Here is a 27425-nt window from a genome sequence, read left to right as displayed (position 1 = left end):
ATGCATAGAAATTGCTAGACTGCATGGTGGACGGTGCTAAGAGGGCTGTGAGGAGGGATGAAATGAGCTGGGGCCCTCTGGAGGGGGAGGGGAGCAGCACGATCATTGCAGGGATTCGGGGACGTGGAGGAAGTGGCAACAGTGGGGAGGCGGCATCTGAGTGGTGGTGCGGTTCGGACAAGAGGAGAAGGAGGAAAAAGCACCCCATGTGGAGGCACAGTGGAGGCCAAGGTCCCTGAGATGTGGGACAGCGCTGGGTACCAGGGAGTGATGATGCCCAGTTGGGAGGGGAAGAGTAGGAAAAGAGGTTAAGAAGGAGCGGAAAACAGTATCAACACAAGTTTACAGCCGTAGGTGCTGGCACTAGCTGCCAGCGTAACTCCAGGTGTTCAGGCCTAGAAGGCCCACCGGCCCTGAATCACTTAAAGTCTAAAAGTTCAGGGCCAGGATGCTTGAAATATACAAATTTCAGAAAGATGACAAAAAGTGCAAAAAGTCCCCTGCAAACTCAACAGTTGCAGCAGCCAGGCCGAAGAGCAAAGGCAGGAGAGTGCGTGGCTGATGGGGGGGTGGGGGGGGGGACACACAGCACCCAAGGGCCCATGCAGTGTGGAGTGTGAGTGTCGGTCTCTGCCAGCCACCTTGCTCCTGGGGACGCAGACTGCTCGGCTCTTTGGGGCTGAGCCATCCTCGTCACTGAGCTCCTCCCCCAATGCACAGCCGGAGGCAGCCTCTCCTCCTGTTTCCCTTATTCTGATCTTGGAGGGAGGCAGAGCAGTGTTTATCATCCCTACTCTGCAGACAAGGCAACTGAGGCCCAGAGAAGAGGAGTGATCCATCCATCCTGATGGTTCCAAGCTGGGGCCTCATTCATCCCTGGAGGCTGTTGGCCATGGGGCTGCTAGGCCTGCTCCGCCTGAGGCCTCTGGGGTGGGAGGTACAACACCCCTGAAAGCTTCCTTTCTGGAAGGCTGGGGGCAGCAGCTGTTGGACTTCTGGGCTGTCCTGCTTCACAGCGGCCTTTGCAACAAGGGGAGTGGGGGCTAGGGTCATGCAGCCCTCCAGCTGGGAACAAACCCGATCTCGGTGGCTACCCGCAGGCCGCCTCCTGGGCCACAGAGGATCTGGCAGGATGAAGAAATGGGGGAGCTCAGACTTATGGGAATCTCAGGACCTGCCTCAAGAGGACTCCTGCCCAGAGCCCCTAGATGGAGACCCTAACTCCAGGCCAGCTCCAGCCAAGCCCCACAGCTTCCCTGAGGCCAAGAGCCGCAGCCGGCTCTTTGGAAAGGGTGATTCGGAGGACACATCCCTCATGGACTGCTCTTCTGAGGAAGGTCAGCTGGCATCCTGCCCGGCCATCACAGTCAGCCCTGTTGTCATCGTCCAGAGGCCTGGGGATGGTCCCACCTGTGCCAGGTAAGCTGCATCTGGAGCTCAGCCTCCCTCTCCACCAGGAGCTTAACTGGCCCAGCTGGCTGAGTCCCCAGCCGTGGAGACACCATGTGATACTCGAGTTTATGGGCTGAAGGTCATAGAGCTAGGGAGCTGGGGGGCCTCCAGAGGTCGCCTGGTCCAGCGTCTGTACTCATAGGACCTTCGGGACATGTGGCCACACACGCTGACATATATGCTGATCCTAGCTGCTGGCCGATCTCTGGGTCCAGGCTTAGAATGCGCACCAGCCCTAATCATGAGGACTTTAAGTTGGAAGGCTCAAGCGCAGGATGCTTTTAGACAGAGTACAAAACAGTTCCAGCGAGAGTCCACCAGGCCTCCCACCTCCTCCAAAGCAGGACAGGGGCTGCACAGGGCTGGATGACTTCTGTGGCCCTGTGAGGATGCTTCTTCACTTAGCAGAGGCCAGCCAAATCCCTGCCCTCCATCCCCTCCAGGCTCCCCCAGCCTCTGAGCAGGCAGGGAAGTGAGTGGCCTGGGTATTGGAGGAAGTGGAGGCTGCAAAGACTTTCTAGATGATGCCTACACACAGCGTGGGGACAGAACGGGGGTACACGCGCCCCACTGTTCCCTGTTACAGCCTGGACTGAGCGGTGGGTTTTGTATCATGTTTTTTCCCCTTTTGGTTTGCCTCGGGGTTTAGCTGTGCTCCCTGACAGGCTCTGAAGGCCTCAGGGCTGAGACCAGAGTATGAAACAGAGGTGTTTTCTGGTCCATAGGCAGCCATCCCAGGACTCTGCTGCCGAGAACCTCAAGCTCTACAATCGCAGGAAGATCTTTGAAGCAGTTGCTCAGAATAACTGCGAGGAGCTGGAGAGCCTGCTGCTTTTTCTGAAGAAGAGCAAGAAGCATCTCATGGACAGCGAATTCAAAGGTGGCCCGGAAGCCGCCGGGTCCCGGGAGCGGCCCCGCCGTGCTGCCTGCTCTGACCCCCACTTTGTCTTGCAGACCCGGACACAGGGAAGACCTGCCTGCTGAAAGCCATGCTCAACCTGCACAACGGGCAGAACGACACCATCCCCCTGCTCCTGGAGATCGCCCGGCAGACAGACAGCCTGAAGGAGCTGGTCAACGCCAGCTACACGGACAGCTACTACAAGGGTGAGGAGGGCCGGGCTGGCACGGCTCTGCCCGCAAGCTTGCCTGGAGCCAGGGGGGCACCGTCACACCCGGGAAAGCCTCTGAGCTCCTTACTCCCTGTCCAGCCACTGAGTCGGGATCTCCTGGTCCTGGGGGTCCCTGCACACCCCGCCCCCCCCCCCACCCGCCCGATGGCTTGGTGCTCCTTACACTTGGGCAATTTTGATTCCTTCAGCTCCCAGTCTGGTGTTCCCTGTTCTGGGGGTCTCTACTCCTGCCTCAGGGCCTCCTTGGGCCTCCTTTGGTGGGGGGTCATTCTGCATGTTCTGCCCAGGCCCACCCCCGGCATCTGTCCGGGCAGCCCCCCGCAGGACTACAGACGCAAAGCCAACAGCACGCGTCCTCCACAGGCCAGACGGCACTGCACATTGCCATCGAGAGACGGAACATGGCACTGGTGACCCTCCTGGTGGAGAACGGGGCCGACGTCCAGGCCGCGGCCAATGGGGACTTCTTTAAGAAAACCAAAGGGCGGCCTGGCTTCTATTTTGGTGGGGAGACCACGCGGTAGACACTTGGCTTTTTGATGATTGCTAAGGGGAGGTTTGAGGTGGAGACGGGGTGGGGGGGGGAGTTGGAGGCCGGGTGGTGCAAGGGCCAGTCTCTTCCTGGGGAAGCCTACCGCTTGCCTGTGTTGGCTGCAGGTGAGCTGCCCCTCTCCCTGGCTGCGTGCACCAACCAGCTGGGCACCGTGAAGTTCCTGCTGCAGAACTCCTGGCAGTCGGCCGACATCAGCGCCAGGGACTCGATGGGCAACACCGTACTGCACGCGCTGGTGGAGGTGGCTGACAACACGGCCGACAACACCAAGTTTGTGACGAGCATGTACAACGAGATTCTGATCCTGGGGGCCAGACTCCACCCTGCGCTGAAGCTGGAGGAGCTCACCAACAAGAAGGGGCTGACGCCGTTGGCTCTGGCCGCCCGGAGTGGGAAGATCGGGGTAGGGAGGGGACATCAGGCCTGAGCAGGGGGTGCTGTGGGAGGGGCCTGCCTACCTTCCTAAGCTTCTGGCATCGTCACTGCGCAGAGCCCTGGTGCTGCCCCACCAGCCTGTAGAGGGAGGGCAGGGGGCATTAGAGTCAGCCAGGGGAATTGTGAGATGCCGAGCAGAATTCATCAGCTCACGCGTGGCCGTTTCTGATTTCCAACTCTGAGCACCACCGACAAGACGCAGAATGCGGGTGGGGCGCTGGGGTCTGGGGATGGGAGTGGGTTGAGCTGAGGGTGAAATGGAAAGAGAAGCTGTTGGTGTTTTTTCATGGAAGGTAGGACTTTTGGGTGATATGGGGTCCTAATGGGGTGGGGCAGGCCCAAGCCTGTGGATGACGTCAGGCCATCAAGGCTGAAGGTGGGGCTGGGCAATTGGGAACTGGAGGGGAAGGGGCTTCTCAGTACCAGAGGATTCTGGGAGCTTGACTCTGTTCATACTGAGTCTCTGAGGATGAGAACATTGGTTTTATAACCTTTATAACCTTGGTTTTATTTCTTGGATTTTATTTCCTTCTGGCTTGAGGTTTTCTAGAGTGGACCACTGCAGTCCTTCACTGGGAGATGGGAGAAATGGGGGGCCAGGTGTGATCAGGTGATGGGTCCGATGTGGCTGCAGTTGGGGTCTGAGGCAGTGGGAAGTTGATCTTGATGGCGGTCAGGAGGCTGCTAGATGGGGGTGGGGCTCTCCTGAGGCTTGGGTGGGGTCTCCAATGGGCTGGGAAGCAGAATTATTCTTGGAGCAGAGCTGGTAGGGATGCAGCCTGTGCAGGGCCCCAGGCTGACCTCTAACAGGCTCTTGTATCCCTGGGGCAGGTCCTGGCCTATATCCTCCAGAGGGAGATCCAGGAGCCCGAGTGCAGGCACCTGTCCAGGAAGTTCACCGAGTGGGCCTACGGGCCCGTGCACTCCTCACTGTACGACCTGTCCTGCATCGACACCTGTGAGAAGAACTCAGTGCTGGAGGTGATTGCCTACAGCAGCAGCGAGACACCTGTGAGTGGGCCGCGGCTGGGACCCAGCCAGGAAGGGCTTTGGGTCTCACTGCACCCCAGCCCCTACCCCCACTCCCTAATCTGGCTCTGCCTGTCCTCCCATCAGTGGAAACCTGCTACCCGGGGCCTACACCCTGCGGTCTCATCTCCCCATTCATTCCCGCCGAATGTCTTCCTGCATCATACAGTCAATATATGATAATATTCCCATAAAACTTAAATATTTCAAAACTACATAGACAAGAAAAGAATCCTCCTTTTCTACCATATAAAAACATGTAGCTTCATTTTGTTTATATAAATGGGATTATACTATATATAGTACAGAACAACCATGTTTTTCACTTAGTGGCATGTTTTATTTTTTTAATTTTAAAATTTTTTATTTTGGCTGCGCTGCTCAGCTTGCGAGATCTTCCGCAACCAGGGATCAGACCCGGGCCCCCTTCAGTGGAAACGCGGAGTCCTAACCACTGGACCGCCAGGGAAGTCCCTGTAGATAGTTTTATATCAGCACATATGAGTCTGCTTTATTAAAAAAAATTACTGCAAGTATTCCATAGCAGGAATGGGGAGTAAATATCCACAGAAGGACATTTGAGTTATTTCATTATTTTTTTTTCCTACTACAATGCTACCGGCCACTTGGCATGGGTTTGAGAATTTTTCTATGAAGGACACCTGGAACTGGAATTGCTAAGTCAGAAAGTATGGCCTCCAAAAAGATTGCATGAATGCACTTGCCCACCACCCATGGGTACACATCTACCTGTGTCCTTGCCAACCTGGGTATTACCAATCTTTTTTTTTTAACCTAGTTTAAGCCCATGGAGACCAAAATGCTATCTCATTGATGTCTTAATTCTTGTTTTCTTGATTACCGTGAGGTTGAGAATTTTTTCTTGTGTTTTCGACCATTCAAATTTCTTTGGTAGATTTCCTGTTCATTGTCCTTTGCCATCTCTTCTACTGGACTGTTTGCCTTACCCTTTTAGTGTGTAGACGCTCTCGTTATAAAATGAATTGATCCTTTCTCTATTGCACATGTTTCAGATATCTTATTTTCTCCTAGTCTCCTAGTCTCTTGCAAACTTCATCTGCATCATTTGCTTATAAAAAGTTTTCATTTTGAGAGTCGAATGGGTTAGACTTTTTCTTTCATAGCTTTTGTGACTTGTGTCTTGCTTTGGAAAGCCTTTTCCACTTCAAGATTGCACACATATCTTCCAGTACTTATATTTAGCTCCTTTGTAGGTATTTTATGTTTGGCTTTTAAATGTATCAAGAATTGATTTTTGCGTAGGTGTGAGGTAGGCGTCTTACTTATTTTGTTTCCAAATGAGGGCCCCAATGCCGCTTAATGAAAAGTTTATCCTTCCACAACTGCTGTCCCCTCTTTCTAAGGTGACAGATGCTCCGGGCCCTGAGGCTGACTTTGGGGGCTGCAGTCTGTGCTGTTGGTGATGACGGGCTGCCATGATGTCTCACAGGGCAGAGGCTGCATCTACAGGGGCAGAATCCAGAGAAGGGAGAGGCCTGGCTTGCTTTGTTCTGTCCTGTCAGCGCCCACCTGGGCTGCCATGCTGAATCTGGGCCCTCTGACTCAGAATCCCTGGTTAAGTGTTCCCAGAGGGCTGGCCCAGGTAGGAAACAACCTCAAGAAGGACTGGGGTGTTTGGCCTAGAGAGGAGAAGGCTCTGGGGCCACGGCTGCCATCTGCACATCTCTGGAGGCTTTCAAGGGCTGGAATGCAGTACTGGGGCCCCGAGTGCAGAGCAGGGACAACTGGTGGGAAGCAGAGAAGACCAACTTTGCTCCAGAGAGCAGAATTTCCCGACAAGCTTCTTGGGGCAGCAGAGAGCTTCCCATCCCCAAAGGTACTCAAGAAGACACTGAACATGGACCTTATTTGGGGAGCTCCAGCCTGGGCCAGAGTTGCACTCAATGGCCCAAAAAGGCTAGGATGACCTGATTTTGGCTCATCCACATCCTAGGAATACTTGAACTTTACAGAGAGCTCGTTGATGTGAGACTTTTGCCCCGAAGCAATACCTGTAATGGTGGTATCCCAGGCACTGGGCCCACTCATGGCAGGAAAGACTTCCTCGTTCCCTTCAGTCTCATGCGTAGGTAATTGCCACTCCCATCTGGATAGCCTGTCTGACTCAGGGCCGGAAATGGGAGAATTAAGGAATGCAGAGGCCCCTCCCTGAGCAGCCTCATGCTAGGCTCTGCCTGTGCCAGCCTCTTCCCGATACTGTGGGAATAGCAAGGATGTAGGCTCTTGGAAGAGCGTTATTACAGAGAGTGGGCATAGAATGTCGGGCAACACTGGTACGCTCTCGAGTGTCAGGGGCTCTTAGGGTCATGTGTCCGATTTCACCCCTTGTTCGCTGCACAACAGAGACACTGAGGCCCGCAGGGTGGGCCACGTGGGGAGCAGGCTGTGACCCTCCGCTGCTGCTCGGGCTGAGGGCGTGGTCATGCAGAGACGTGGGTGTGATGTGGTCCTGTGGGATGGGTCCTGGTGGGGGGGTGAGGCTCACTTCTCTTTGCTCCCCTTAGAATCGCCATGACATGCTCTTAGTGGAGCCGCTCAACCGCCTCCTGCAGGACAAGTGGGACAGATTCGTCAAGCGCATCTTCTACTTCAACTTCTTCATCTACTGCCTGTATATGATCATCTTCACCACGGCCGCCTACTACAGGCCTGTGGAAGGCCGGGTGCGCCTGAGGCTCGGGCCTCTGCGGGGGACGAGGGGAGGGGGTGGGCGTTCCTATAAGACCCCAAGACCATGGGCCCAGGCCAGACCCTGGAGACATGGAAGAGTCACCTGGAGATCTTACGTCCCTGTGCTCAATCCTCCCTCTCCTGGTCGTCTCACACCCCCCTCCTGTTCTCAGCCCCTCCTTTAGCCTCCGGGTTCTGAGAGGCCGAGCCTGTGGTCGCTGAGGTCCCTGACTGCAGAGGGGGAGTACTAGGTTAGAAAGGATGCAGGAACTGGGGCTCCAGAAGCAGCTCTCCGCTCGGCTGGGTGTCTTCAGGGTCCCAGGTGGCGTCAGCCCTGAGCACATTGCCAGCCTGCTCCCCTGCCTGCTTTTGTTCTCTCACTTGCACATTATTCATTCCCTGGACATATACTTTGAGCGCTTCTTCTAAGCCAGGCCCTGCGTTATGCATCAGATTAACTTAAGACAAGACTTTTTCTGCTACCAGGAGCCATAGACTCCCTCAAGTTTCTGAATTGAGTCCTTTCCATTCAATATCCAAGCACTTAACTTGCTGCCTTTATCTCCAGGTTGCCTTGCTTGTAAATTTGGTTGAAAAACTCAACTTCCTAGTTAGGTGAAACCCGATTTCTATACAACTATTAAGGCCATCTAATGACTTTATTTTAAGAGAAAAGAAATATGTGCTAATGAGACAAGCTAGTGAACTAGTGCTTATGAAACATGGATGATAGGTTGGAAGGAAACGCACTCTGGAAAACTGTGGCTGAAACACAAGGACGACACACACACGTGCGTGCGCACACACACGTGCGCGCGCGTGTGTGTGTGTGACGTCTCTCCCTCCACCATCCGTGGGGAACCTTGACAGTTCTGGGAGGCCAGGGGTTCGCCATAGGCTGTGGGAACAGCAGGAAGCACATGGCACTGGATCTGTAAGGGTGCCTCCACCTAATGCCACCACCGTCCTCCCAGCCAAGCAGAGCTGCAGGTTAGGATATCATCCAGGAGACAGCACAGTACAGTAAGGCCACTCCTCTTAGCAGCTGGAAGCTGCCACTTTGGAAATCAGGTCCCACAGAGGGGCCTCCTTGCAGGTGTCCGCATAATTATGCATTGTCTTTATTTGTGTCTCTCTCTCCTGATGGAGGCTGAACCTCTCCAGAAGGGGCTGGGTCTTAATCGCAGGGCTCTGTACCAGGTAAATGTTTGTTGAGTGAATGAATGAGTGAATGGAATCACTAACTTCTCTGCCCTTTGCAGCCTCCCTTTAAGCTGAAACACACCGTTGGGGGCTATTTCCGAGTCACTGGAGAGATTCTTTCTGTAGCAGGGGGAGTCTACTTTTTTTTCCGAGGGGTAAGCATTCCTTCCAACTGCGTGAGTTTCCACTATCACCAAAACAAAAAGTCAAGAGACTCACTCAGTGCTCACCCACTTTTTAGTTCATCAGCCACGTAATAGCCCTGATAGAGGAGCTTAGAGACACACAGGTGAAGATGAGAATCCTCAGGCATTCACGGCTGTGGGAGGGTGCAGGTTTGCCCAGTGGGTCCCTGCAGACCCAGGGCAGTCATGCTTGAAGATCGGCAGTCAGGGCTCTCCACTGAATGTAATATTTAATTACAGAGATAGAGTGGAAGCCTCTTAAGAGACAGGATCATGACTAGTAGTTGTTTAATTAATTGAAACAGCCCATTAAAGCTCAGAATAATGAAAGAAATCTATATGTATACCGGAACGATTTTATTTTAACTAAAAACTCGAACACACATATTCCTTGGCCATTCTTCTAATATATGTGGAACCACTGTTGCACGTACGAAGGGACCTGAATGCAGAATTTGAGATTATTGTGATTTTTTCCCCTTAATCTTTTTGATCTAAGCTGCACCTCTTTTTTTTTTTTTTTCAGTTACTCACCTTTAAGGAGTTTTTCCAAATCACTGGACTCTGTCTTCACAGAAACAACTGTTTCTGTTTATTTTCACACTCCTAGTTTATATTATAGTAAAGTACAAAGCTGCAGTAGCAAGTGCAGTGGGCAAAAAGCATTATTGGCAAACAGGATTACCCAGTGCGAGGGCAAGGAGGGTGTGGGTGTCCTGGAGAGGAGCATGCACTGTGGGCATCTGTCAGAATGTTTTCAGGGAGTGGAGAGCACTGGTTTGTCCTGGAGAGTTAGTTCGGTGGAGGATGGTTAAAGAATTTTTACTGTAATTCAAGCTTCTTTGAGAAAATTAGGAAGAAAAAGTACAAATTAAAAAGAAGGAAAAAAAATCACCCAATTACATCATTCAAGCACAACACTTAATAACATTTTGGTGGTTTTCCTTCCCATCTTTGCTTCTAGGTATAGCTGTAATTCCACTCTATTCTAAAAAATCTTCCTGACTGAGTACATAACATTACCCCATTAGCCTGACCCATCCTGTTCCACTGTCTTCATTATCTTTGCTTTGATGCACTCCCATGGTCCATCGTGGCTCCATTTAGGAAGCATTCTGGGCGCTCACCATTTAACCTTTCCTGGGATCTTACTCTGTTTACCTGCAGATTCAATATTTCCTGCAGAGACGGCCATCACTGAAGACCTTGTTTGTGGACAGCTACAGTGAGATGCTTTTGTAAGTGATACTGACTTTTATGCCCCTGTAGCAGATAGCATCTTTTGGCCATGAGACCTGAGGTTACAGCAATCAGCTCATTCTCACTCATTCTCTCACATCTGCTGGGCCTGGAACCATAGTAGGGCTTCACAAACATGCTGAATGAATGATGGAAGGCACCCAATAAACGTTTGTTGGGTGAGGAATACTGAGGGTCCACTCTGTGCCAGGTATGTTCCAGGTGCTAGGGAATTTCTTTTAAATCTGGCACATCTGGAAATATTTCTACTATACCTTCACATTTGGTTGATAGCGAGGTTGGGTATAAGATTCTTTTAAAATTTTGAAGATATTTCTCCATTTTTTCTTTGCTTTCAATATTAAATGTGACAAGTCCAAAGCCATTCTGATTCTGAATCCTCTTTTAAGACCTGTTTTGGTTTTTCTCTTTGTAAGCCTATAGTATCTTCTGTTTATTCCTAGTGTTTGGAAACTTGATGTTTCTTGATGCAGATTTATCTTTATCCAATGTTCTGGGTACTTAGTGGGCTCTTGCAATCTATAAATTTATGTCCTTTATTTTTTGTATATTTTCTTGAATTATTTCTTGATCTCTCTTCTGGAACTCCTGTGATTTGTATATTGAACCTCCTGACCTAGTCCTGAACTAGTTCTTACATTTTTTCACTTGTGTTCTGTCTCTTTATTTTTGGCTCTTCTTTCTGGGAGGTTCAAATCAATTTTAATTTCCAGTCTTTCTATTGAGTTTATTATTTTTGATATCATGTTTTTAATTCCTAAGTGCTCTTTTTAAAAAATTCTATTTGTTCCCTTTTTAATTTTTTTAAAAATAAGTTTATTTATTTATTTATTTTTGGCTGCATTGGGTCTTTGTTGCTGCACGTGGGCTTTCTCTAGTTGTTGCAAGCCGGGGTTTCTCTTTGTTGAGGTGTGTGGGCTTCTCATTGCAGTCGCTTGTCTTGTTGCGGAGCACGGGCTCTAGGCGTGCGGGCTTCAGCAGTTGTGGCTCACAGGCTCCAGAGCGCAGGCTCAGTAGTTGTGGTGCACGGGCCTAGTTGCTCTGCGGCATGTGGGATCCTCCTGGACCAGGGCTTGAACCCATGTCCCCTGCACTGGCAGGCGGATTCTTAACCACTGCGCCACCAGGGAAGCTCCTATTTGTTCCCTTTTATAACACTTTATTCTTGTTTCATAGATGCAATATCTTCTTTTTTCTCTCTACGACTATTAAGATAGTTTTTGGTAATTCTTTTCTTTTTGCATAGCTTTTGTTTTCTCCACATTGTTGATTCCCATTTGCTTGTTTTGTTCTCTCTTTCATGTAGAGGGCATTCTCAGAATATTTGGAAATCTTTGACATCTGCTCATGATTAAGAGTGGAGGACTGAAAAGCTGGTTGGAAGCTCTTAATGTGTGAATGAGGCTTATCAATTTTTAGCTGCATTATAGTCTGGTCTAGATAAACAATTTGTTGGCGAATGTCCAAAGTCAATCTGTTGCATCTTTTCAATCTCCTATCCGGAGGGAAGAAGTCTAACTGCCAGTTTCCTGAGAGCTGAGTGGAGAAGAGGGCTTTACGTAATGTCTTGTATAGAAATCACATAATCTCCTGTTTTGGGTAAAATACCAGTGCTTTCATGGGTGTCTGATGAAACCGGGTCCAAAGACCCTCTGTTTTATCTTCTTCAGAGACAACACCTCCACTCTTACTCACATCAGGTCTCTTCACCTCCCCTCCAGAGATGCCTAAGCCTTTTGAGTTTCCTTGATTAAACGAGTTGGTTCTCAGGTTTCCCCACTATGGATTTGGATTCGGCTTTCTTGGGTCTGCTAGGTCAGTTTCCATTTGTTCACTACTTCCCAGCTTCCAGAATTCCTAGGTGGGGACTCCATTTGCCTATGTCAGCTGGCGTCAGTTCTTATTTTGGCCAAGGGTCTGCAGATGCCGAGGAATAGTTTTTCTTTGCAGCAGAACTCCAATTAACGAGCCAGTTTAGGGACACTAGTTTTCAGTGCACTCACATCAGCACAGAGGTGGCTTTTTGCTGGGTTCTCACACACAAACGGGAAGTCGGGTGGTCAGTGTGGTCTTCTGTGTTAATGCAGCTGTTGGGCGGGCACTTCCAGGAGGAGGCCATGATGAACAAGGAGACCTGGGATGAATAAGTAAAGAAGGGACCACTGAGCAGACCCTGTCATAGGATCGTCGTAGGATAATGATCATAGGATCATCCAGACGTCCTCCAGCCTGTCCAGGGCTCCGACTAGGGCAGCCCTCACCAGACTAAAGAGTGAAAGGACATCTTCCCTGGCTCTGCTCCTGAGTTTGAGGGTGTGACCAGCAGACTCTACCTGTGGTTCTTTCAGGAGAGCACAGCCTGCCCTCCTCAGAGGCCTAGGTCTCCTAGGTTCTCTGTTGTCCGTGAGGCTATTGTTCCCAGGGACTGGGCAGGGAGGCTGTTAGGGCTACAGCCCTGTTTCTCAGCCTTTTTTCATCATTGCCTTTTTAGAAATTTTTTTTCCTAATTGCCCCTCCCATGAAATCGCCTACCACAAATATACTATATATGCGTTTATGTACTATATTTATATCTGTGTTTTGCGTGTAAAAAGGATAAGATTTTGCACGTGCAACACCCCCTCCCCCCACCCCCCAAACCGATTTTTGCCTCTTGGGAGCGATAGTCCTCCCACTGAGACTCACGGGCTAACGGAGGGAGGACAGTCACCCCCAGCTCACCCGTGGCCTGGGGCTGTGCCTCTGAGGAGAGGTCCAGGCATCTGGGGTCTTGTCTGTGAGGGGGCAGGCCCCCCGGTGCCCATGGACAGGGCTTGCTGTCCCTGCCCCGTCAGCTTTGTGCAGTCGCTGTTCATGCTGGGGACCGTCGTGCTATACTTCTGCCACTGCAAGGAGTACGTGGCCTCCATGGTCTTCTCCCTGGCCATGGGCTGGACCAACATGCTCTACTACACCCGCGGCTTCCAGCAGATGGGCATCTATGCTGTCATGATTGAGAAGGTGGGTGCCGGTGCCTCTGCGGAGGGGTTCTCCGCAGAGCCCGTTTACCTCCTGAGTGTGTGGGACCTGGTCCCACAAACTCCATCCACCCTCTGTGCGTTGTCTGGGGAGGTGCTGTTTTAAGACCCACTTTTGCAGAGAATTCCCCAACAATGAGGCAATCCGGCCTTGACCCAGGTTTGTGGGGCTCCCCTGAAACTTGACCCGCCACATGCCAGGTCCCCCTCTCCCACCAGAAAAAGTCCCATGGGCGGGGGGGGGGGGCGGGGAGCTGTGGTGACTCCCTCATGACACCTGAGCTGAAAACCACCAAACCAAACCTACCTGTCTGCCCTCTGATTCCACTTGGGCTCAAGATGAACCCCCAGGCCGACACAGTCCTGGCCCTTCCCTTGGCCCCTCCCGGGCCTTGATTTGCTTCTGACAAGCCTGCTCTCTCCTGCAGATGATCCTGAGAGACCTGTGTCGCTTCATGTTTGTTTACCTCGTTTTCTTATTTGGGTTTTCCACAGGTAACTGGCTTGGTCAGGGCTGGTGGGGGGCAGGGGCTCCCGCTGACCTCAGCTTCCTGAGGACCCTGCAGGGCTGGGTGGGAAGAGGCCCACCGGGGTGTGTGTCTGCAGGTGACAGAGCAGATGGCCAGTGAATACACTGAAATAGTAGGAGAACCTAGAAATTGATTCATAAAAGACTTTAAGTCATTTTAGAGGTATGAAGTGCTGCTTACCTATAGTATAGCTGCATTTTGGCTCAATTAAAATTTTTAAAAATTTTGATGTTATTTCAGAAAAGTCACAAGAATAGTACAAATAACTTCTCTATAGTCATTACCCAGATTCCCCAAATTTTACCACATTTAAAATATCACTTTCTCTCCCAGCTATGCGTGCACACACACACACACACACACACACACACACACTACACCATACTTAAAAGAACAGAGTGAGTTGCAGACATGATCAGTCCTTTACCGCTAAATACTTCAGTGTATATTTCCTAAAAACAAGAACATTCTCTTACATAAACACAGCATAATGATCAAAATCAGGAAATTAATATCAATACAGGACTATTAGCTAATTTTCCAGCCTTATTCAAATTTCACCAATTGTCCTAAAAATATCTTTTACAGAAATGAAAATCCCAGATCACACATTACATTCACTTGTCAAGTCTGTTTAGTCTCCTTCATTTGGGAGCAGGTCCTCAATCTTTCCTTCTCTTTTGTGATCTTAGCATTTTTATTGAGTAAAGGCCAGTTTTTACAATGTCTCCCAGTTTGGGTCTGTCTGATGTTTCCTCACAATTAGATTTAGGTATACATGTTTGGTCAGAATATCAGTGAAGTAATGTGTGTCTTCCTTATATCAGAAGTCCCATGATGTCTGTCTGTCCCATTTCTGATGATAACTTTGTGGTTCTTTTTTTAAAATTGAAGTATAATTTATTTACAATATTGTGTTAGTTTTAGGAGTATAGCAAAGTGATTCAGTTACACATATATATGTATGTTTTTTCAGGTTATTTTCCATTATAGTTTATTACAAAATATTGAATATAGTTCCCTATGCTATACAGTATATCCTCGTTGCTTATCTATTTTATGTATAGCAGTTTGTATTTATTAATCCCATACTCCTAATTTATCCCTCCCCTCTTCCCTTTCCCCTTTGATAATGGTAAGTTTTGTTTTCTATGTCTGTGAGTCTGTTTCTATTTTGCTTATAGATTCATTAATATTATTTTTTAGATTACACATATAAGTGGTATCATATACTATTTGTCTTTCTCTGTCTGACTTACTTCACTTAGTATGATATTCTCTAGGTACATCCATGTTGCTGAAAATGGCAATATTTCATTCTTTTTTTATGGCTGAGTAGTATTCCACTGTATATATGTACCACATCTTCTTTATCCATTCATCTGTCAGTGGACACTTAGGTTGCTTCCATGTCTTGGCTATTGTAAATAGTGCTGCAGTGAACATTGGAGTGCATGTATCTTTTTGAGTTAGAACTTTTGTTTTTTCCAGATATATGCCCAGGAGTAGGATTCCTGGATCATATGGTAGCTCTATTTTTAGTTTTTTAAGGAAACTCAATACTGTTTTCCGTAGTAGCTGCACCAATTTACATTCCCTCTGGTGATGTTAACTTTGGTTACTTGGTTTTGGTAGGTCTACCAGATTTATCCACTGTCAAGTTATTATCTTTCCCTTTGTAATTGATAAGTAATTTGTGAGGCGATGCTTTGAGACTGTAAATATCCTGTTTCTCATCAAACTTTCACCCAGTGGTTTTAGCATCCACTGATGGTTCCCACCTGAATCACCTGATCCTGTGATGGTTGCCAAATGATAATTTTCTAACTTATTCTTTCTACGTTTGTTAGCTGGCATTCTATTGTCTGGAAGAGCTTTCCCTACAATAATGTAATGGAAGGGGTTTCCATTCTCCTACATTGATTTATTTATTTACATTAGTAGGGCCTCTTTGATTCTGTGTGTGTGTGTGTGTGTGTGTGTGTGTGTGTGTGTGTGGATTCTCACTTTGTTAAGTGAGTTATAACTCCTTACTATCATCATTTCTTTTCATGCTCAAATTCTCTGAGAAATGGTCATTAGGAGTCCCTTGCAACTGGCTCCTGTGCCCTTTTGACACACCACATCATTATTTGAGCAACTGAGTCCTGCTTTGATCCCCATCTGAGTCCTACTGTTCCATGGTTCACGTGGTATCCTGTCCGGGAGTGATGGGCAGCTTTGACTGGAAAGAATCTGATAGGGATTAGTGTGGGCTCTGGCACTTGGTCTGAAGGCCCTGCATATCAGGAGCCACAGGAGGGGATAAGGCCAAGGGGGTTATGCAGTAACCATGGGGCACAACTGCTACAGAAGCTCTCAGGCTCTGGAGTACATCTCCCAAAGAAGAGTGCAGAATGCAGCAATAAGCCATTCTGATCTGAGCTGCTTAGCCCCCATGGTTCTGGAATGGGCTGGCTCTGGGCTACCCTCTAAGGGGCACAGGCAGACAAAGGTGTGACTGAGAAAGTAGATGTGGACCCAGGGCTGACATGTAAGGTTAGGCAGCTTGTGCACTGCACAAATGTATCACATTGTGCATATATATTTATATATTTATTTTAGCATTTTTTCCCCTAGCAGATGATGATAAATTTTTTCTATTAATAAAACAGTATATTATGAAAAACTGATAGTTTTGAAGGAGTGCTTTTATTTATTTATTTATTTATTTAAATATTATTTTGCTTTTCTAGTTTTTTTTTTTTTTAATGACTACATTTATTTATTTATTTTTTGGCTGTGTTGGGTCTTCGTTTATGTGCGAGGACTTTCTCTAGTTGCGGCGAGCGGGGGCCACTCTTCATTGCGGTGCGCGGGCCTCTCACTATCGCGGCCTCTCTTGTTGAGGAGCACAGGCTCCAGACTCACAGGCTCCAGACACACAAGCTCAGTAGCTGTGGCTCACGGGCCCAGTTGCTCCGCGGCATGCGGGATCTTCCCAGACCAGGGCTCGAACCCGTGTCCCCTGCATTGGCAGGCAGATTCTCAACCACTGCGCCACCAGGGAAGCCCAGGGAGTGCTTTTAAAAACAAAAATCACACAAAGGTGCCTCATAGCCAAGCCAGAGTTCCTGCTGCAGACCTATCCTGGGGGTAGCGGGTGTGCATGTTGGGGAACCTGGGGTCTTGGCTTCCATCCGGCCACATGTTCCCCATGCCCTATAGCGGTGGTGACGCTGATTGAGGATGGGAAGAATGACTCCGTGTCGGCTGAGACGACGTCGCACAGGTGGCGAGGTCCCGGCTGCCGGCCATCCGACAGCTCCTACAACAGCCTGTACTCCACGTGTCTGGAGCTGTTCAAGTTCACCATCGGCATGGGCGACCTGGAGTTCACGGAGAACTATGACTTCAAGGCTGTCTTTGTCATCCTGTTACTGGCCTATGTGGTTCTCACGTACATCCTCCTGCTCAACATGCTCATTGCCCTCATGGGTGAGACGGTCAACAGGATCGCACAGGAGAGCAAGAACATCTGGAAGCTGCAGGTGGGCGCTTGGCGGGGTGCGTGCAGCACGAGGGGGTCGGCTGCTCTGGCTGCTGCCCCACACAGCTGGGTGCACGGGCCCCTGCGCGCTTTGGGGAGGGTGCAGAAAGCCTAGCCAGGCCGCGGGCTCAGGCAGCAGCCTCTCCCTCAGCTGGCTCCCTCTGGCTCCCCCCACAGGGGGGTCCCTGCCCAGGGTCACCAGCGGGTGTTTGCAGACTCTGTGTCTACTGTGGGCTGGGCAGTCCCTGGGAGGAGGAGATGGAGGGTTCAGCCCCACGGGGGTGTCTGTCGCAGAGGAGCTCCATCTAAAGTGGGCACCAGAGACCAGACTCGGGAAGCAGCTAATATGGGATGGGCCCTGAGAGCTGCATCTTTGAGACACCTGGTCTGCGTCTGCCTTTCCAACTAATAATAAAAGCGTCATTCTTATTAAGTAGCACTGGCTCTACACCAGGTACTGTTCTAAGTGTCTTACTTACATGCTCTCTTTAATCCTACAATAATGCTACCAAGAGGGCACTCTCACTCTCCCCGTTTTTGGATGAAGGCACGAGGCATAGAGAAGTTAGGTATCTGTGTCCAAGGTAACCAGTAAGTAGCCCAGCCAGGACTCGGCACAGGCGGTCTCACCCCCGAGCCTCTGCTCTTAGCCACTACGCTACGTTGCCCCTTTGTGAGCTCCTCAGGGGAGGACTGGGGCTGGCACACTCCACCTAACTCATGGTTGCCCCGCCCAGACGCGGAAGGCACCAGCAGCGCCTGTGCAGGTCTGAGCTGCATCCGTGGATTGTGCGTCCGCCTGGCTGGGGGAACCAGCCTGCTGCAGAGGGCTCTGGAGGTCCGGCTCGGAGGCGCAGGGACCGGGAGAGACCCTGCAGACGCTGATCTTGGCAGGTGGCACTGGCAGCCAGGGGCGGCTCCTGGATGAACCCTCTGCCCCTCTGCCTTTTGTGTCGTCCTGCAGAGAGCCATCACCATCCTGGACACGGAGAAGAGCTTCCTTAAGTGTATGAGGAAGGCCTTTCGCTCAGGCAAGCTGCTGCAGGTGGGGTACACAGCTGACGGCAAGGATGACTACAGGTGGTGTTTCAGGTAATTCCCAGGCAAGAATCAAAGCTTGGGGAACTTGGGGGCTAAGCTATGGATATTGGGACCCACCTAGAATCAGCTGTGGGTACAGAGGCCTAACTCAGGGCTCACCTGTGGGCCTGGGGATTCACCCAGAGCCAGCTGTGGGCACAGGGGCCATTCCAGGGCTTAGCATGGGTATGGAGGACCCACCTGGAACCAGCTGTGGGAACATAAGCCTTTCTCAGGGTCTCTTGGGCCCAGTCATGAACATAAGGGACTCTCCCAAGGCAGCTGTAGGTACAGGGGCTGCCCTAGGGGTTGACTGTGGGCATAGGGGCCCCACCATAGATCCCAGATGGTGGGACCCAGACATGAAAGACTGGAAAATGAGGCGTCCAGAAGGGGTCACCTAGCGATCAGGGTCGGAACCAGGAATCCAATCTTTAAAGTTCCTGGGTCCCACAGTGTGGTCAGAGAACTCATCTTCAGGGGTGGTGTCCAAAAGGCAGGCCCCTCTGGGCCCTCTGCTCGCCAGCTGTGTCTCCCCCTCCTGGTCTACAGGCGTGGCCTGCGGGGCTGGGAAGCTGGCTGTGGACCACCAGCGCCCTGCTCCCTCACCTCCTCCCCTTGCAGGGTGGACGAGGTGAACTGGACCACCTGGAATACCAACGTGGGCATCATCAATGAAGACCCGGGCAACTGTGAGGGCATCAAACGCACCCTGAGCTTCTCCCTGCGGTCGGGCCGAGGTGAGGGGAAGGTGGGCAGTTGAAGCCTCGGGGTCCCCCACTCCTGGAGCAGCCCCAGATGTCAGCCACCCACCTAGTCATGGGCGCTCCCGTGCTCTCTCGCACGCCTGCACCATGTGCCCGTGCCCGCTGGCTCTGCACGCCCCCCTGGTCATCAGTGCCCCAGAGGAAGCCGTCAGCCCACGTCCAGCCTCCCTGCGGGTGCCCTGTCTCCTCTTCCCCAGTCCTCACACCCAGCGTCTGCCCTCAGCTCCGTGAGGCTTACGGACACAAACAGGGACCCTCACCTGGCCCAACACATCCAGGCAGGCAGAGGAGGGAAGAGTGGGAGGAGAAAATGTACACCTTGAACAGAGGAGCCCTGTGGAAAATCACTACCAAAAAAAGTCCTTTAATCCTTAGTGGTAAACATTTTAACAGTGGACATGAAATGAAAGGTCCAATGGAAGATATTTACCTAAAAATGAGTCAAACCTAGTCTTATACTGAACACATTTTGAGTTATAATTACAACCCTGCACTGTCTGTTTTTCTTTCTTTTTTTAAGTTGTGGTCAAATATATATAACATGAAATTTGCCATTTTAATCAGTTTTTTAAAAGTGTACAATTTGGTGGCATTAATTATAGCCACCGTGTTGTGTAAGCATCACCCTTACCTATTTCCAAAACGTTTTCATTATTCCAAACAGAAACTCTGTACCCATTCAGCAGTTATCTCCATTTCACCCTCCTCCCAGCCCCTGGTAACCTCTATTCTACTTTCTGTCTCTATGAATTTCCCTATTCTAGGTACTTCATATAAGAGGCATCACACAATATTTGTCCTTTTGTGTCTGACTCGATCATGCTCCATTGAATGTATATACCATATTTTATTTATCCATTCATCTGTTCACTGACATTAGGATTGTTTTCACCTTTTAGGCTAGTGTGAATAATCCTGTGAACACTAGTGTACGAGATTCTTTTTGATTTCCAACTATCCAGTCTTTTGGGTGGTAGTAGACCTGCTGAATCATGTGGTAATTCTAGGTTTAACTTTTTTGAGGAACTGGAACTGCCAAACTGTTTTCCAAAGCAGCTGAGTCATTTTACATTCCCACCAGCAACGTACCAGGGTTTCATATCCTCACCTACACTTGTTATTTCCTGTTTTTGTTTTGATTATAGCCATCCTAATAGATGTGAAGTAGTATCTCATTGATTTACATTTCCATAATGACTAATGATTTTGAACATCTTTTCATGTGCGTATTTGCCATCTATAGATATTCTTTGGAGAAATGCCTATTCAAGCCCTTTGCCCATTAAAAAAATTTTTTTTTAATTGTTGAGTTATAGGAGTTCTTTGTATCTTCTGGATATTAATTCTTTATCAGATATATGATTTGCCAATATTTTCTCCTATTCTGTGAGTTGCCCTTTGATGTACAAAACGTTTATTTTGATGAAGCCCAATTTATGTATTATTTTCCATTGTTGCCTATTCTTTTGGGGTAATATCCAATAAATCATTGTCAAATCCAATGTCAGGAAGATTGTCCCCTGTGGTTTTTTTTTTTTTTTTTTAAGAGTTTTGTAGTTTTAGCTCCCTAACATTTTTAAGTTGCTATAAATCTTGGACTGTTTCCCAGAGTTCTGACTGCATTGGTTCTAAAGTTTCTGCCTTTTTAAAAACTGTTTTTGTGGAGGCATGGGTGTTTGGAGCTGCCTACTTTACCAATTTGCTGATGTTGCTAATTCTTTTTTTTTTTTTTAAACAAATTTATTTATTTTATTTATTTATTTTTGGTTGCGTTGGGTCTCGGTTGCTGTGTGCAGGCTTTCTCTGGTTGTGGCGAGCGGGGGGCTACTTTTCGTTGCGGCGTGCAGGCTTCTCATTGCGGTGGCTTCTCTTGTTGCAGAGCATGGGCTCTAGGCATGTAGGCTTCAGTAGTTGTGGCATGCGGGCTCAGTAGTTGTGGCTCACAGGCTCTAGAGCACAGGCTCAGTAGTTGTGACACACGGGCTTAGTTGCTCCGCGGCATGTGGGATCTTCCCGGACCAGGGCTCAAAACCGTGTCCCCTGCATTGGCAGGCGGATTCTTAACCACTGTGCCACCAGGGAAGCCCAATGTTGCTAATTCTTAAATGAACAAATGAATCAAGTGTTGATAGTTTTGGTTTTTTTTTGGCTCGTTCAGGGAAAGGGCATGATTTCTCAGGCAAACTTGCCTGTTAGCATGACACTGCATGTTTGATATTGCTTCATCGAGAAGCTCATTTTTTTATATCTCACAAACTTTAAAAAGTATACTTTATTGAGATGTAATTTACATACAATAAAATGGACACATTTTAAATGCACAGTTTGATAAGTTTTGACAAATGTACACACTCAGGCAACCACTACCCCACTCAAGTTACAGAACATTTCCATCACCCCAGAAAGACCCTCATGCCCCTTTGTAGTCAATTCCACCCTCCCCATCCCAGGTAACTACCTAATTTCTATCAGTATAGATTAGTTTTATATCAGCTTTTGTTTACCTGAAAATGTTGATTTCATCTTCATGTTTGAAGGTTATTTTCATTGGATATAGAATTCTAGGTTAACAGGGTTTTGTTGCTGTTGTTTTTAATTTTAACACTTAAACTATGATTCTCTACTGTCCTCTGGCCTCCATTGTTTCTGATGAAAATTCACCCGTAATTTGCATTGCTGTTCTCCTGTCTGTAGTGTGTCTCCCCGCCCTCCCCCGCCCCCAACCCCAGCCCCAGCTGCTTTCAAAACATTCTCTTCATCTTTGGTTTTCAGCAGTTTGACTAAGATATGCTTAGGTATGGTTTTCTTTGGTTTTATCCTGCTTGGGGTTTGCTGAGCTTCTTGGATCTGTACATCAATATGTTTGGAAACATATTTTGGAAACTATATACACTTTGCTTTAGTCTCCCTATCTGCTCCTTTTACATGCATGTTAGACCATTTGATATTGTCCTGTGGGTTTCTGAGGCTTTGTTCATTTCTCCTCAATTTTTTTGTATTTCTCAAATTTGATAATTTCTATTGATCTGTCTCCAAATTCATTGACACTTTGCTCAGTCGTCTCTAAACTGCTATTAAGCCCATCCAGTGAATATTACATTTCAAGTGTTAGGCTATTGGTTATGGAATTTCTATTTGGTTCTTTTTTTTTTATAGGTTCCATTTCTCTCCTGAGATTCCTTAGCTGTTCCCTCATTAAGCTTATGTTTTCCTTTGGTTCTTCGAACATATTTATAATAACTGCTTTTGATTGTCCACCTATTAAATCTGCTAAATCCAACATTTGGGCCATCTTAGGGTAAGTTTCTATTGACTGGTTTTTTCCTGGCTGTGAGTCACATTTCCTTGTTTCTTGTATGTCTAGTAACTTTAAATTGTATACTGGGCATTGTAATAATATGTTGTAGAGACAGTTGATTGAATTTTTATCCTAGTTGGCAGTTCAGTTACTGATGAATCACCTTGAACTTGTGTAGGCTTAGTTTTAACCTTTATTGTGGTAGATCTGTGGAAATGCCAAGGTATTTGCCAATCCCATCAAACTTGTAGGACTCAACCTCCAAACACAGTGTTTCCACTGTGGATCTTGTCGGGGCTTGGTTTGAGGCTTTTTAGGGTGGGTCTTGAGTAGATCTTACTCTAGTGCATGTACGGTAAGTAGGGTATTTCTGGTATTTTAGCTTGATCCTCAGAGTAGAAAAAGGGTGGTGAGGAAGTCTCTCCACTGGCTGGGCTGGATCTCCAATATCCCTCAGTACAGCTCAACTTCTGGTGTCTCTGTTCCACTTTCAACCCCATAGCAGCCACTGTCTGAGAAGCCTGTGCAAGTACAGCCCCACTGTCAGCCAAGGACTTGGGGGGACCCCACCCCAAAGACTTCTGGACCTCTACCCCTACAGCTCCCTTCTTCCTCTTCTCCTGCACCCTGTCCCACAGATTCTAGCTGCTTCGGCTGCTCAAAATTCTGCTCCCTTCTTCCTTAGCTCAGAGGCACTGCCACGGTCGGCTTAGACTCCAGCTCACTGCACTGTAGTCTGAGAACTTGTCCCTAAGCAATACGTTAGGGCGATCACAGGGCTCACCCTGTGAATTTCACTTCTCTCAGCAATTGCAGCTTCTCAGTCTGTTGTCTTATGCCTGAAGACATTTGCTGCATGTATTTTGTCCAGTTTTATGATTGTTTATAGCAGGATGGCTAGCCCAGTACTGGATACTCCATCAGAGCTGGAAGTGGAAATCTATTTTATTAAGAGGCTTACTTTTGGAAAACTACTCAAGGGCTTCATCAGTGTTCCCAAGGGCCTCCTGCAGTCCTATACTTTCCCCACAAGTTTCATTAGAAGCCCTCCCCGTGTCATGTCATAACACTTATTATCTCTTTTTCAGTTGTTAACTGGTCCAGCTTCACCACAGAGCCATTCAAAGATGGCTTTGCAAGTGATTTGAGTAGTTTTCCAACATTGCTCTTATCGATTTCATGAAACCACACACCTTTTTACAAGATTTGCTGTTTCACTTTGCAGTTGATTTGCACTGTGTTTGCATGACATTGTTGGCTGTTTGAGGCATCGCACATTCACTGTGCTATTAATAAAGACATTGATCCAGTGGCAGGGATATACACACACTCATGTTACTTGGGGAGGGGCTAGGAGATGGTTAGAGGATCCCTGGTTTCACACCTATGCTTAATTAGGGAGTATTTCCTGAGGATTTTGCTTTCCTATACAACCTTGTAACAGTGGAAACTCCCGTAATGAATAGTCAGATTATTCAGGTAACAAGGAACTCTCCCCACCCACATAGCATGTGTGATTGGGAAGGGGTGAGGGAACGCAAGAGAGAAAGGGCAGGGAGGAAAGTGGTCAGTAGCTGAGCTAGGGAGAGCACGTGAGGGGGTCTTCGTATCAGGACTGTGGGAAGCAGGCACTGGGAGCCCCATGCCTTCCTTGAGGGCCCAGGGACTGGAGCTGGGCCAAGCGGTCTCTGAGGGGGGGTATCCCCACGATGCATCCAGCCAGAAGATGGTGTCTTCAGTAAGCACCTGGCCTGTCTCCCCGTGGAGGCTTCCTGCTTCTATGCCTTCCCCGAAACATCCTCCTGGTGCTTGTATCAGGCTGTGGTGGACGGGGGCCGGCCAGTGTCAGCCTGCGGGCCCAGGGGAAACCCAAGGCCTGGAGAATTCAGCTGGGATGGTCACAATGGGCCCAGCCTCCCATATTCCTGATGCCTTTGAGATGTGACCAGTGCAGGACACCAGCAGAGGAGCCTGAATTGTGGCCTGAGGGCGAAAGGTGTGAATTTAGGCTGGTTTTCTAGAAAGATCAGACCCAAGATGGCCAGCCAGAAGGCTTGGCTGACCAGGGCTCTGGCAAGTGGAAGGAGAGCACGTACAACTGTCTCTCTTGGCTGTCACTTCCCTGAGGTTGCTGGGGGGAGGGAGGGGCTGGAGATTGCTATGGGGGTGACAGCGGGTCCTCCTCAGGGGCTTCCTGGGATTTCAGGCCACACATGAGAGCCCACTTCAGGGCACAGCGTCACCATGTTTCCCTTGGCATTGTTCCCAGTCTGCTATTCCCTGGTGGGGCCTGAACCCCAAATCCTGATTCTTTGGCTGGTGTTCATCACCCTGCAGCTGACCTGGTGTGGAGCCGCTCCCAGGGCAGCCCCAGCATTGCTCTCCCTCCCACACGGGCAGGGAGGAAACCGAGGCTGAGAGCAGCAAGCACTGGACAATCCTGAGGCCACAAGCAAGTCAGGGTGGGGTCGAGGAGGAGAATTTAGGAGCTGCCAGAGCAGATGAGGCTCCTTGATCAGGTGAGGAAAGAGGAAATGGCACTGATCCCTGTGCTCCGGAACCACCGATGTGCTTGTGCCCCCTTTTATCTGGAGGGTGGTAATGCCAACAAATGACTGTTTGGTATCGTTTTGCTGCTTCCAAGGCAGTAATAGTACTTCATCTTTTAGCTGCAGGGAGGAACTGGAAGAACTTTGCCCTGGTTCCCCTCTTAAGAGATGCAAGTACTCGAGAAAGACACCCTGCCCAGCCTGAGGAAGTTCATCTGAAGCACTTCGCGGGGTCCCTCAAGCCAGAAGATGCCGAGATTATCAAGGATTCTGCTGCTTTAGGGGAGAAGTGAGGGACCACACAGGGCGCTCTCAATCCTGTGGGCCTTAGGAAAGCCCACTGTCTCCGGTGGAGGGTGTGCAGGGGCCACCAGTGATGCCTCAGCAGCCTGGCCCTACCAGCACCCTCCTCGCAGGCCCTTTCCTAGACCACACGGAACAAGCTGCAGGAGGCATTGCTGGATGCACGGGTAGAGATAGTCACGCAACCCTCACTGTCCCCAGCTGGCTCTCCTAACACAAAAAGATATTGCTTTCCGTTTTTTACTGACTTTATCAAACATGGCGAATGAGAAATCGCCACGTGCATGTATGCGATGACCCAGTTTCCTTTGATTTTATATTCCTGGGAGTGAAAGGCAGCGAAGCCCAGGGAAACACCTTTTACAACAAAACACTTCTTTGAGATAAAATGCCGAAGCCCTTGTCTAGTTTGTGCTTAATATCTCCCCTGTCCAGAGTGGTCTGGGGGTGACGATGGTTGCTCCTCCGAGAAGGCGGGGGAACCTGGCCCCATTCCCAGCGCTGCCAGAATCAGGTGTTTCCGGAGTGACTCCCTCCATCTGTGTGATCCATCACAGTTCCAAAAATATTAGCTCTATCGCTGTTCAAATAAAAGTACAGAACCATGTCCCAAAGCCACGTGGCAAGAATTTTTTTAATGATCTTCCCTCTGTAGTGGCCATAGTCCTGCTCGCCTGCAGTGGTACCTCCTTCCACCTCTACTTATCCTGCCATCCATCAGATAAGTACATAAATAAATACATATGTCATATCAAATGTGAACTCCATGGCAATCATTGAGCCGGCGTAGCTCATTGGCTCCACGTGGTCTGTGTGTGCACGTGTGTGTGCGTGTGCGTGTGTGTACTACCTTGTATGGCTAGGAGCCTCTGGTCCTGCTTTAGTTGTTACCCGTGGGTGAGGGCACTCCTGCAGGCATACACCTACCATAGTTAGCAAACTGTGGGCCAGGGACCAAATCTGGCCTGCCACCTGTTTTGGTTAACAAACTTTTATTAGAACACAAGGCAACCATTCATTTCTGTACCGTCTCTGGCAGCTTTCATGCTACAACACAGAGCTGAGCAGTTGCGAGAGACTGAATAGCTTGCAAAGCCTAAAATATTTCCTTTCTGGCCCTTTATGGAAAAGTTTGAGGATCCCTGCTTTATGGACTAGAATGTAAGAAAGAATGATCTAGAAAAGCCCTCTGTCGCAAACACTGGCGGGTTTTGTTATGTCTGTGGAGTGTGGAGTGAGCTGCCCAGTCGTGAAATTGTTGGATGTTGATTCTCAAGATGAAGGATGACATTAGCTGCGGCCGGGCTTCAGCCCTTTTGTGAGAGGTCTATCCGGAGGGAACACTGGGACCCCCTCCTCCAAGTTCTCCAGCGGCACATCTACCTCCACACACAAACCCAACAGAGGAGCCTGAGTCTGGTTGACGAAGCGGCTGGGCGTGTAGTGAGCCATGGCCAGACCACGGCAAATGAGCATAGCAGAAGAACACTGACGGCTAGAACGCAGGGAGTGTTTATGCGAAGTGCTCCATGTTCATTATCCTTTAAGCCTCCTAATAGCCCATGAAGAGCTATTATTAGCTCCATTTTATAGATGAGAAAACTGAGACTGGGACAGTTAGTAAGTTTACACAGCAAGTAAACAGCAATGCCTGGGTCTGACCCCAGGCAAATCTGACTCCAAAGCCCGAACTTGACTGTGGTGCCAGGCTGCATGGCAGAGAATGGGCTGGGGCATGCCAGCCTAGCCCAGGGTTGGAAGGGAGATGTGCGGGCTTCTGCTTCCTGTTTGGGTTTGGGACTCCTTGTTTTACCCGTAGGCCTTCCTCAGACAATGTGCAGACATTAGATATTTTCAAATTTCTGCAAATTGGATCAAACCTCCAAACTCAGCGCTGGAAGGAATCTTATGGGTGTTCTTTTGTAAAATGAATGATTACAACCTTTGTGTAAACCTGGGTTGTTTAAAGGAGGACACACCTGCAACTAGCTTGGTCTTTTTTATCTGTTGCTGTCTCTTGATCTCTCTTCGTTCCCATGTCCTCCACTCTCCATCAGTCGGAGGCAGCATGAGTCACCACCCAGAATCCCTGATGGGCGGGCTGCTCAACTCTGCTAAACCAGGGACATCTGTGGCCACTGGGACGCAGACGGACCCGCTGCTGACCATTGGGTGGGTCTGCTCAGGCCTGAGGCTGCTGATGGAACTCTGCCTGGCTCCTGGTCCCCCCTCCTTCCTCACTGCACCAAGTGGGGCATTTTCTAGAGCAGGTCAAGGGATCGGCCCCTCCCTGGCTGCACCCCCTCCCCCGAGACCCCTCCTCTCCCTTCTCCCTCCTGGAGGAGGGGGTACCTGTGGGCCTGCAGCCTGGGCCTGATGTCTGCAGGGCT

The 27425-nt window shown here is 49.2% G+C and overlaps 1 protein-coding gene across 7 annotated transcripts; it reads left to right on the top strand.

Moving 5' to 3' along the window:
* Nucleotides 1–681: 681 nt before the first annotated feature.
* TRPV1 (transient receptor potential cation channel subfamily V member 1) lies at nt 682–27378 on the top strand. 7 transcript variants are annotated; one of them, XR_014257745.1, is made up of 16 exons: nt 682–1419; nt 2178–2332; nt 2407–2559; nt 2949–3089; nt 3243–3541; nt 4405–4584; nt 7149–7307; nt 8577–8672; nt 9870–9940; nt 12797–12962; nt 13408–13474; nt 16717–17039; nt 18003–18130; nt 18743–18858; nt 24853–25202; nt 25691–27378. XR_014257745.1 is itself a non-coding variant. In XM_082442672.1 (15 exons), the coding sequence occupies exons 1-15, from the start codon at nt 1052–1054 to the stop codon at nt 25023–25025; spliced, it is 2589 nt and encodes an 862-aa protein (XP_082298798.1). In that variant the 5' UTR covers nt 682–1051; the 3' UTR covers nt 25026–27378. The 7 variants fall into 7 exon arrangements, 6 of the variants coding, with proteins under 6 accessions (XP_082298798.1, XP_082298797.1, XP_082298800.1 ...); XM_082442672.1 differs by having other exon boundaries at nt 24859–27378; XM_082442671.1 differs by having other exon boundaries at nt 24853–27378.
* Nucleotides 27379–27425: the final 47 nt, after the last annotated feature.

This window comes from Balaenoptera physalus, assembly GCF_965194825.1.
Source record: "Balaenoptera physalus genome assembly, chromosome: 20".
NCBI lineage: Eukaryota > Metazoa > Chordata > Mammalia > Artiodactyla > Balaenopteridae > Balaenoptera > Balaenoptera physalus.
This window is presented reverse-complemented; position numbering and strand designations above follow the sequence as displayed.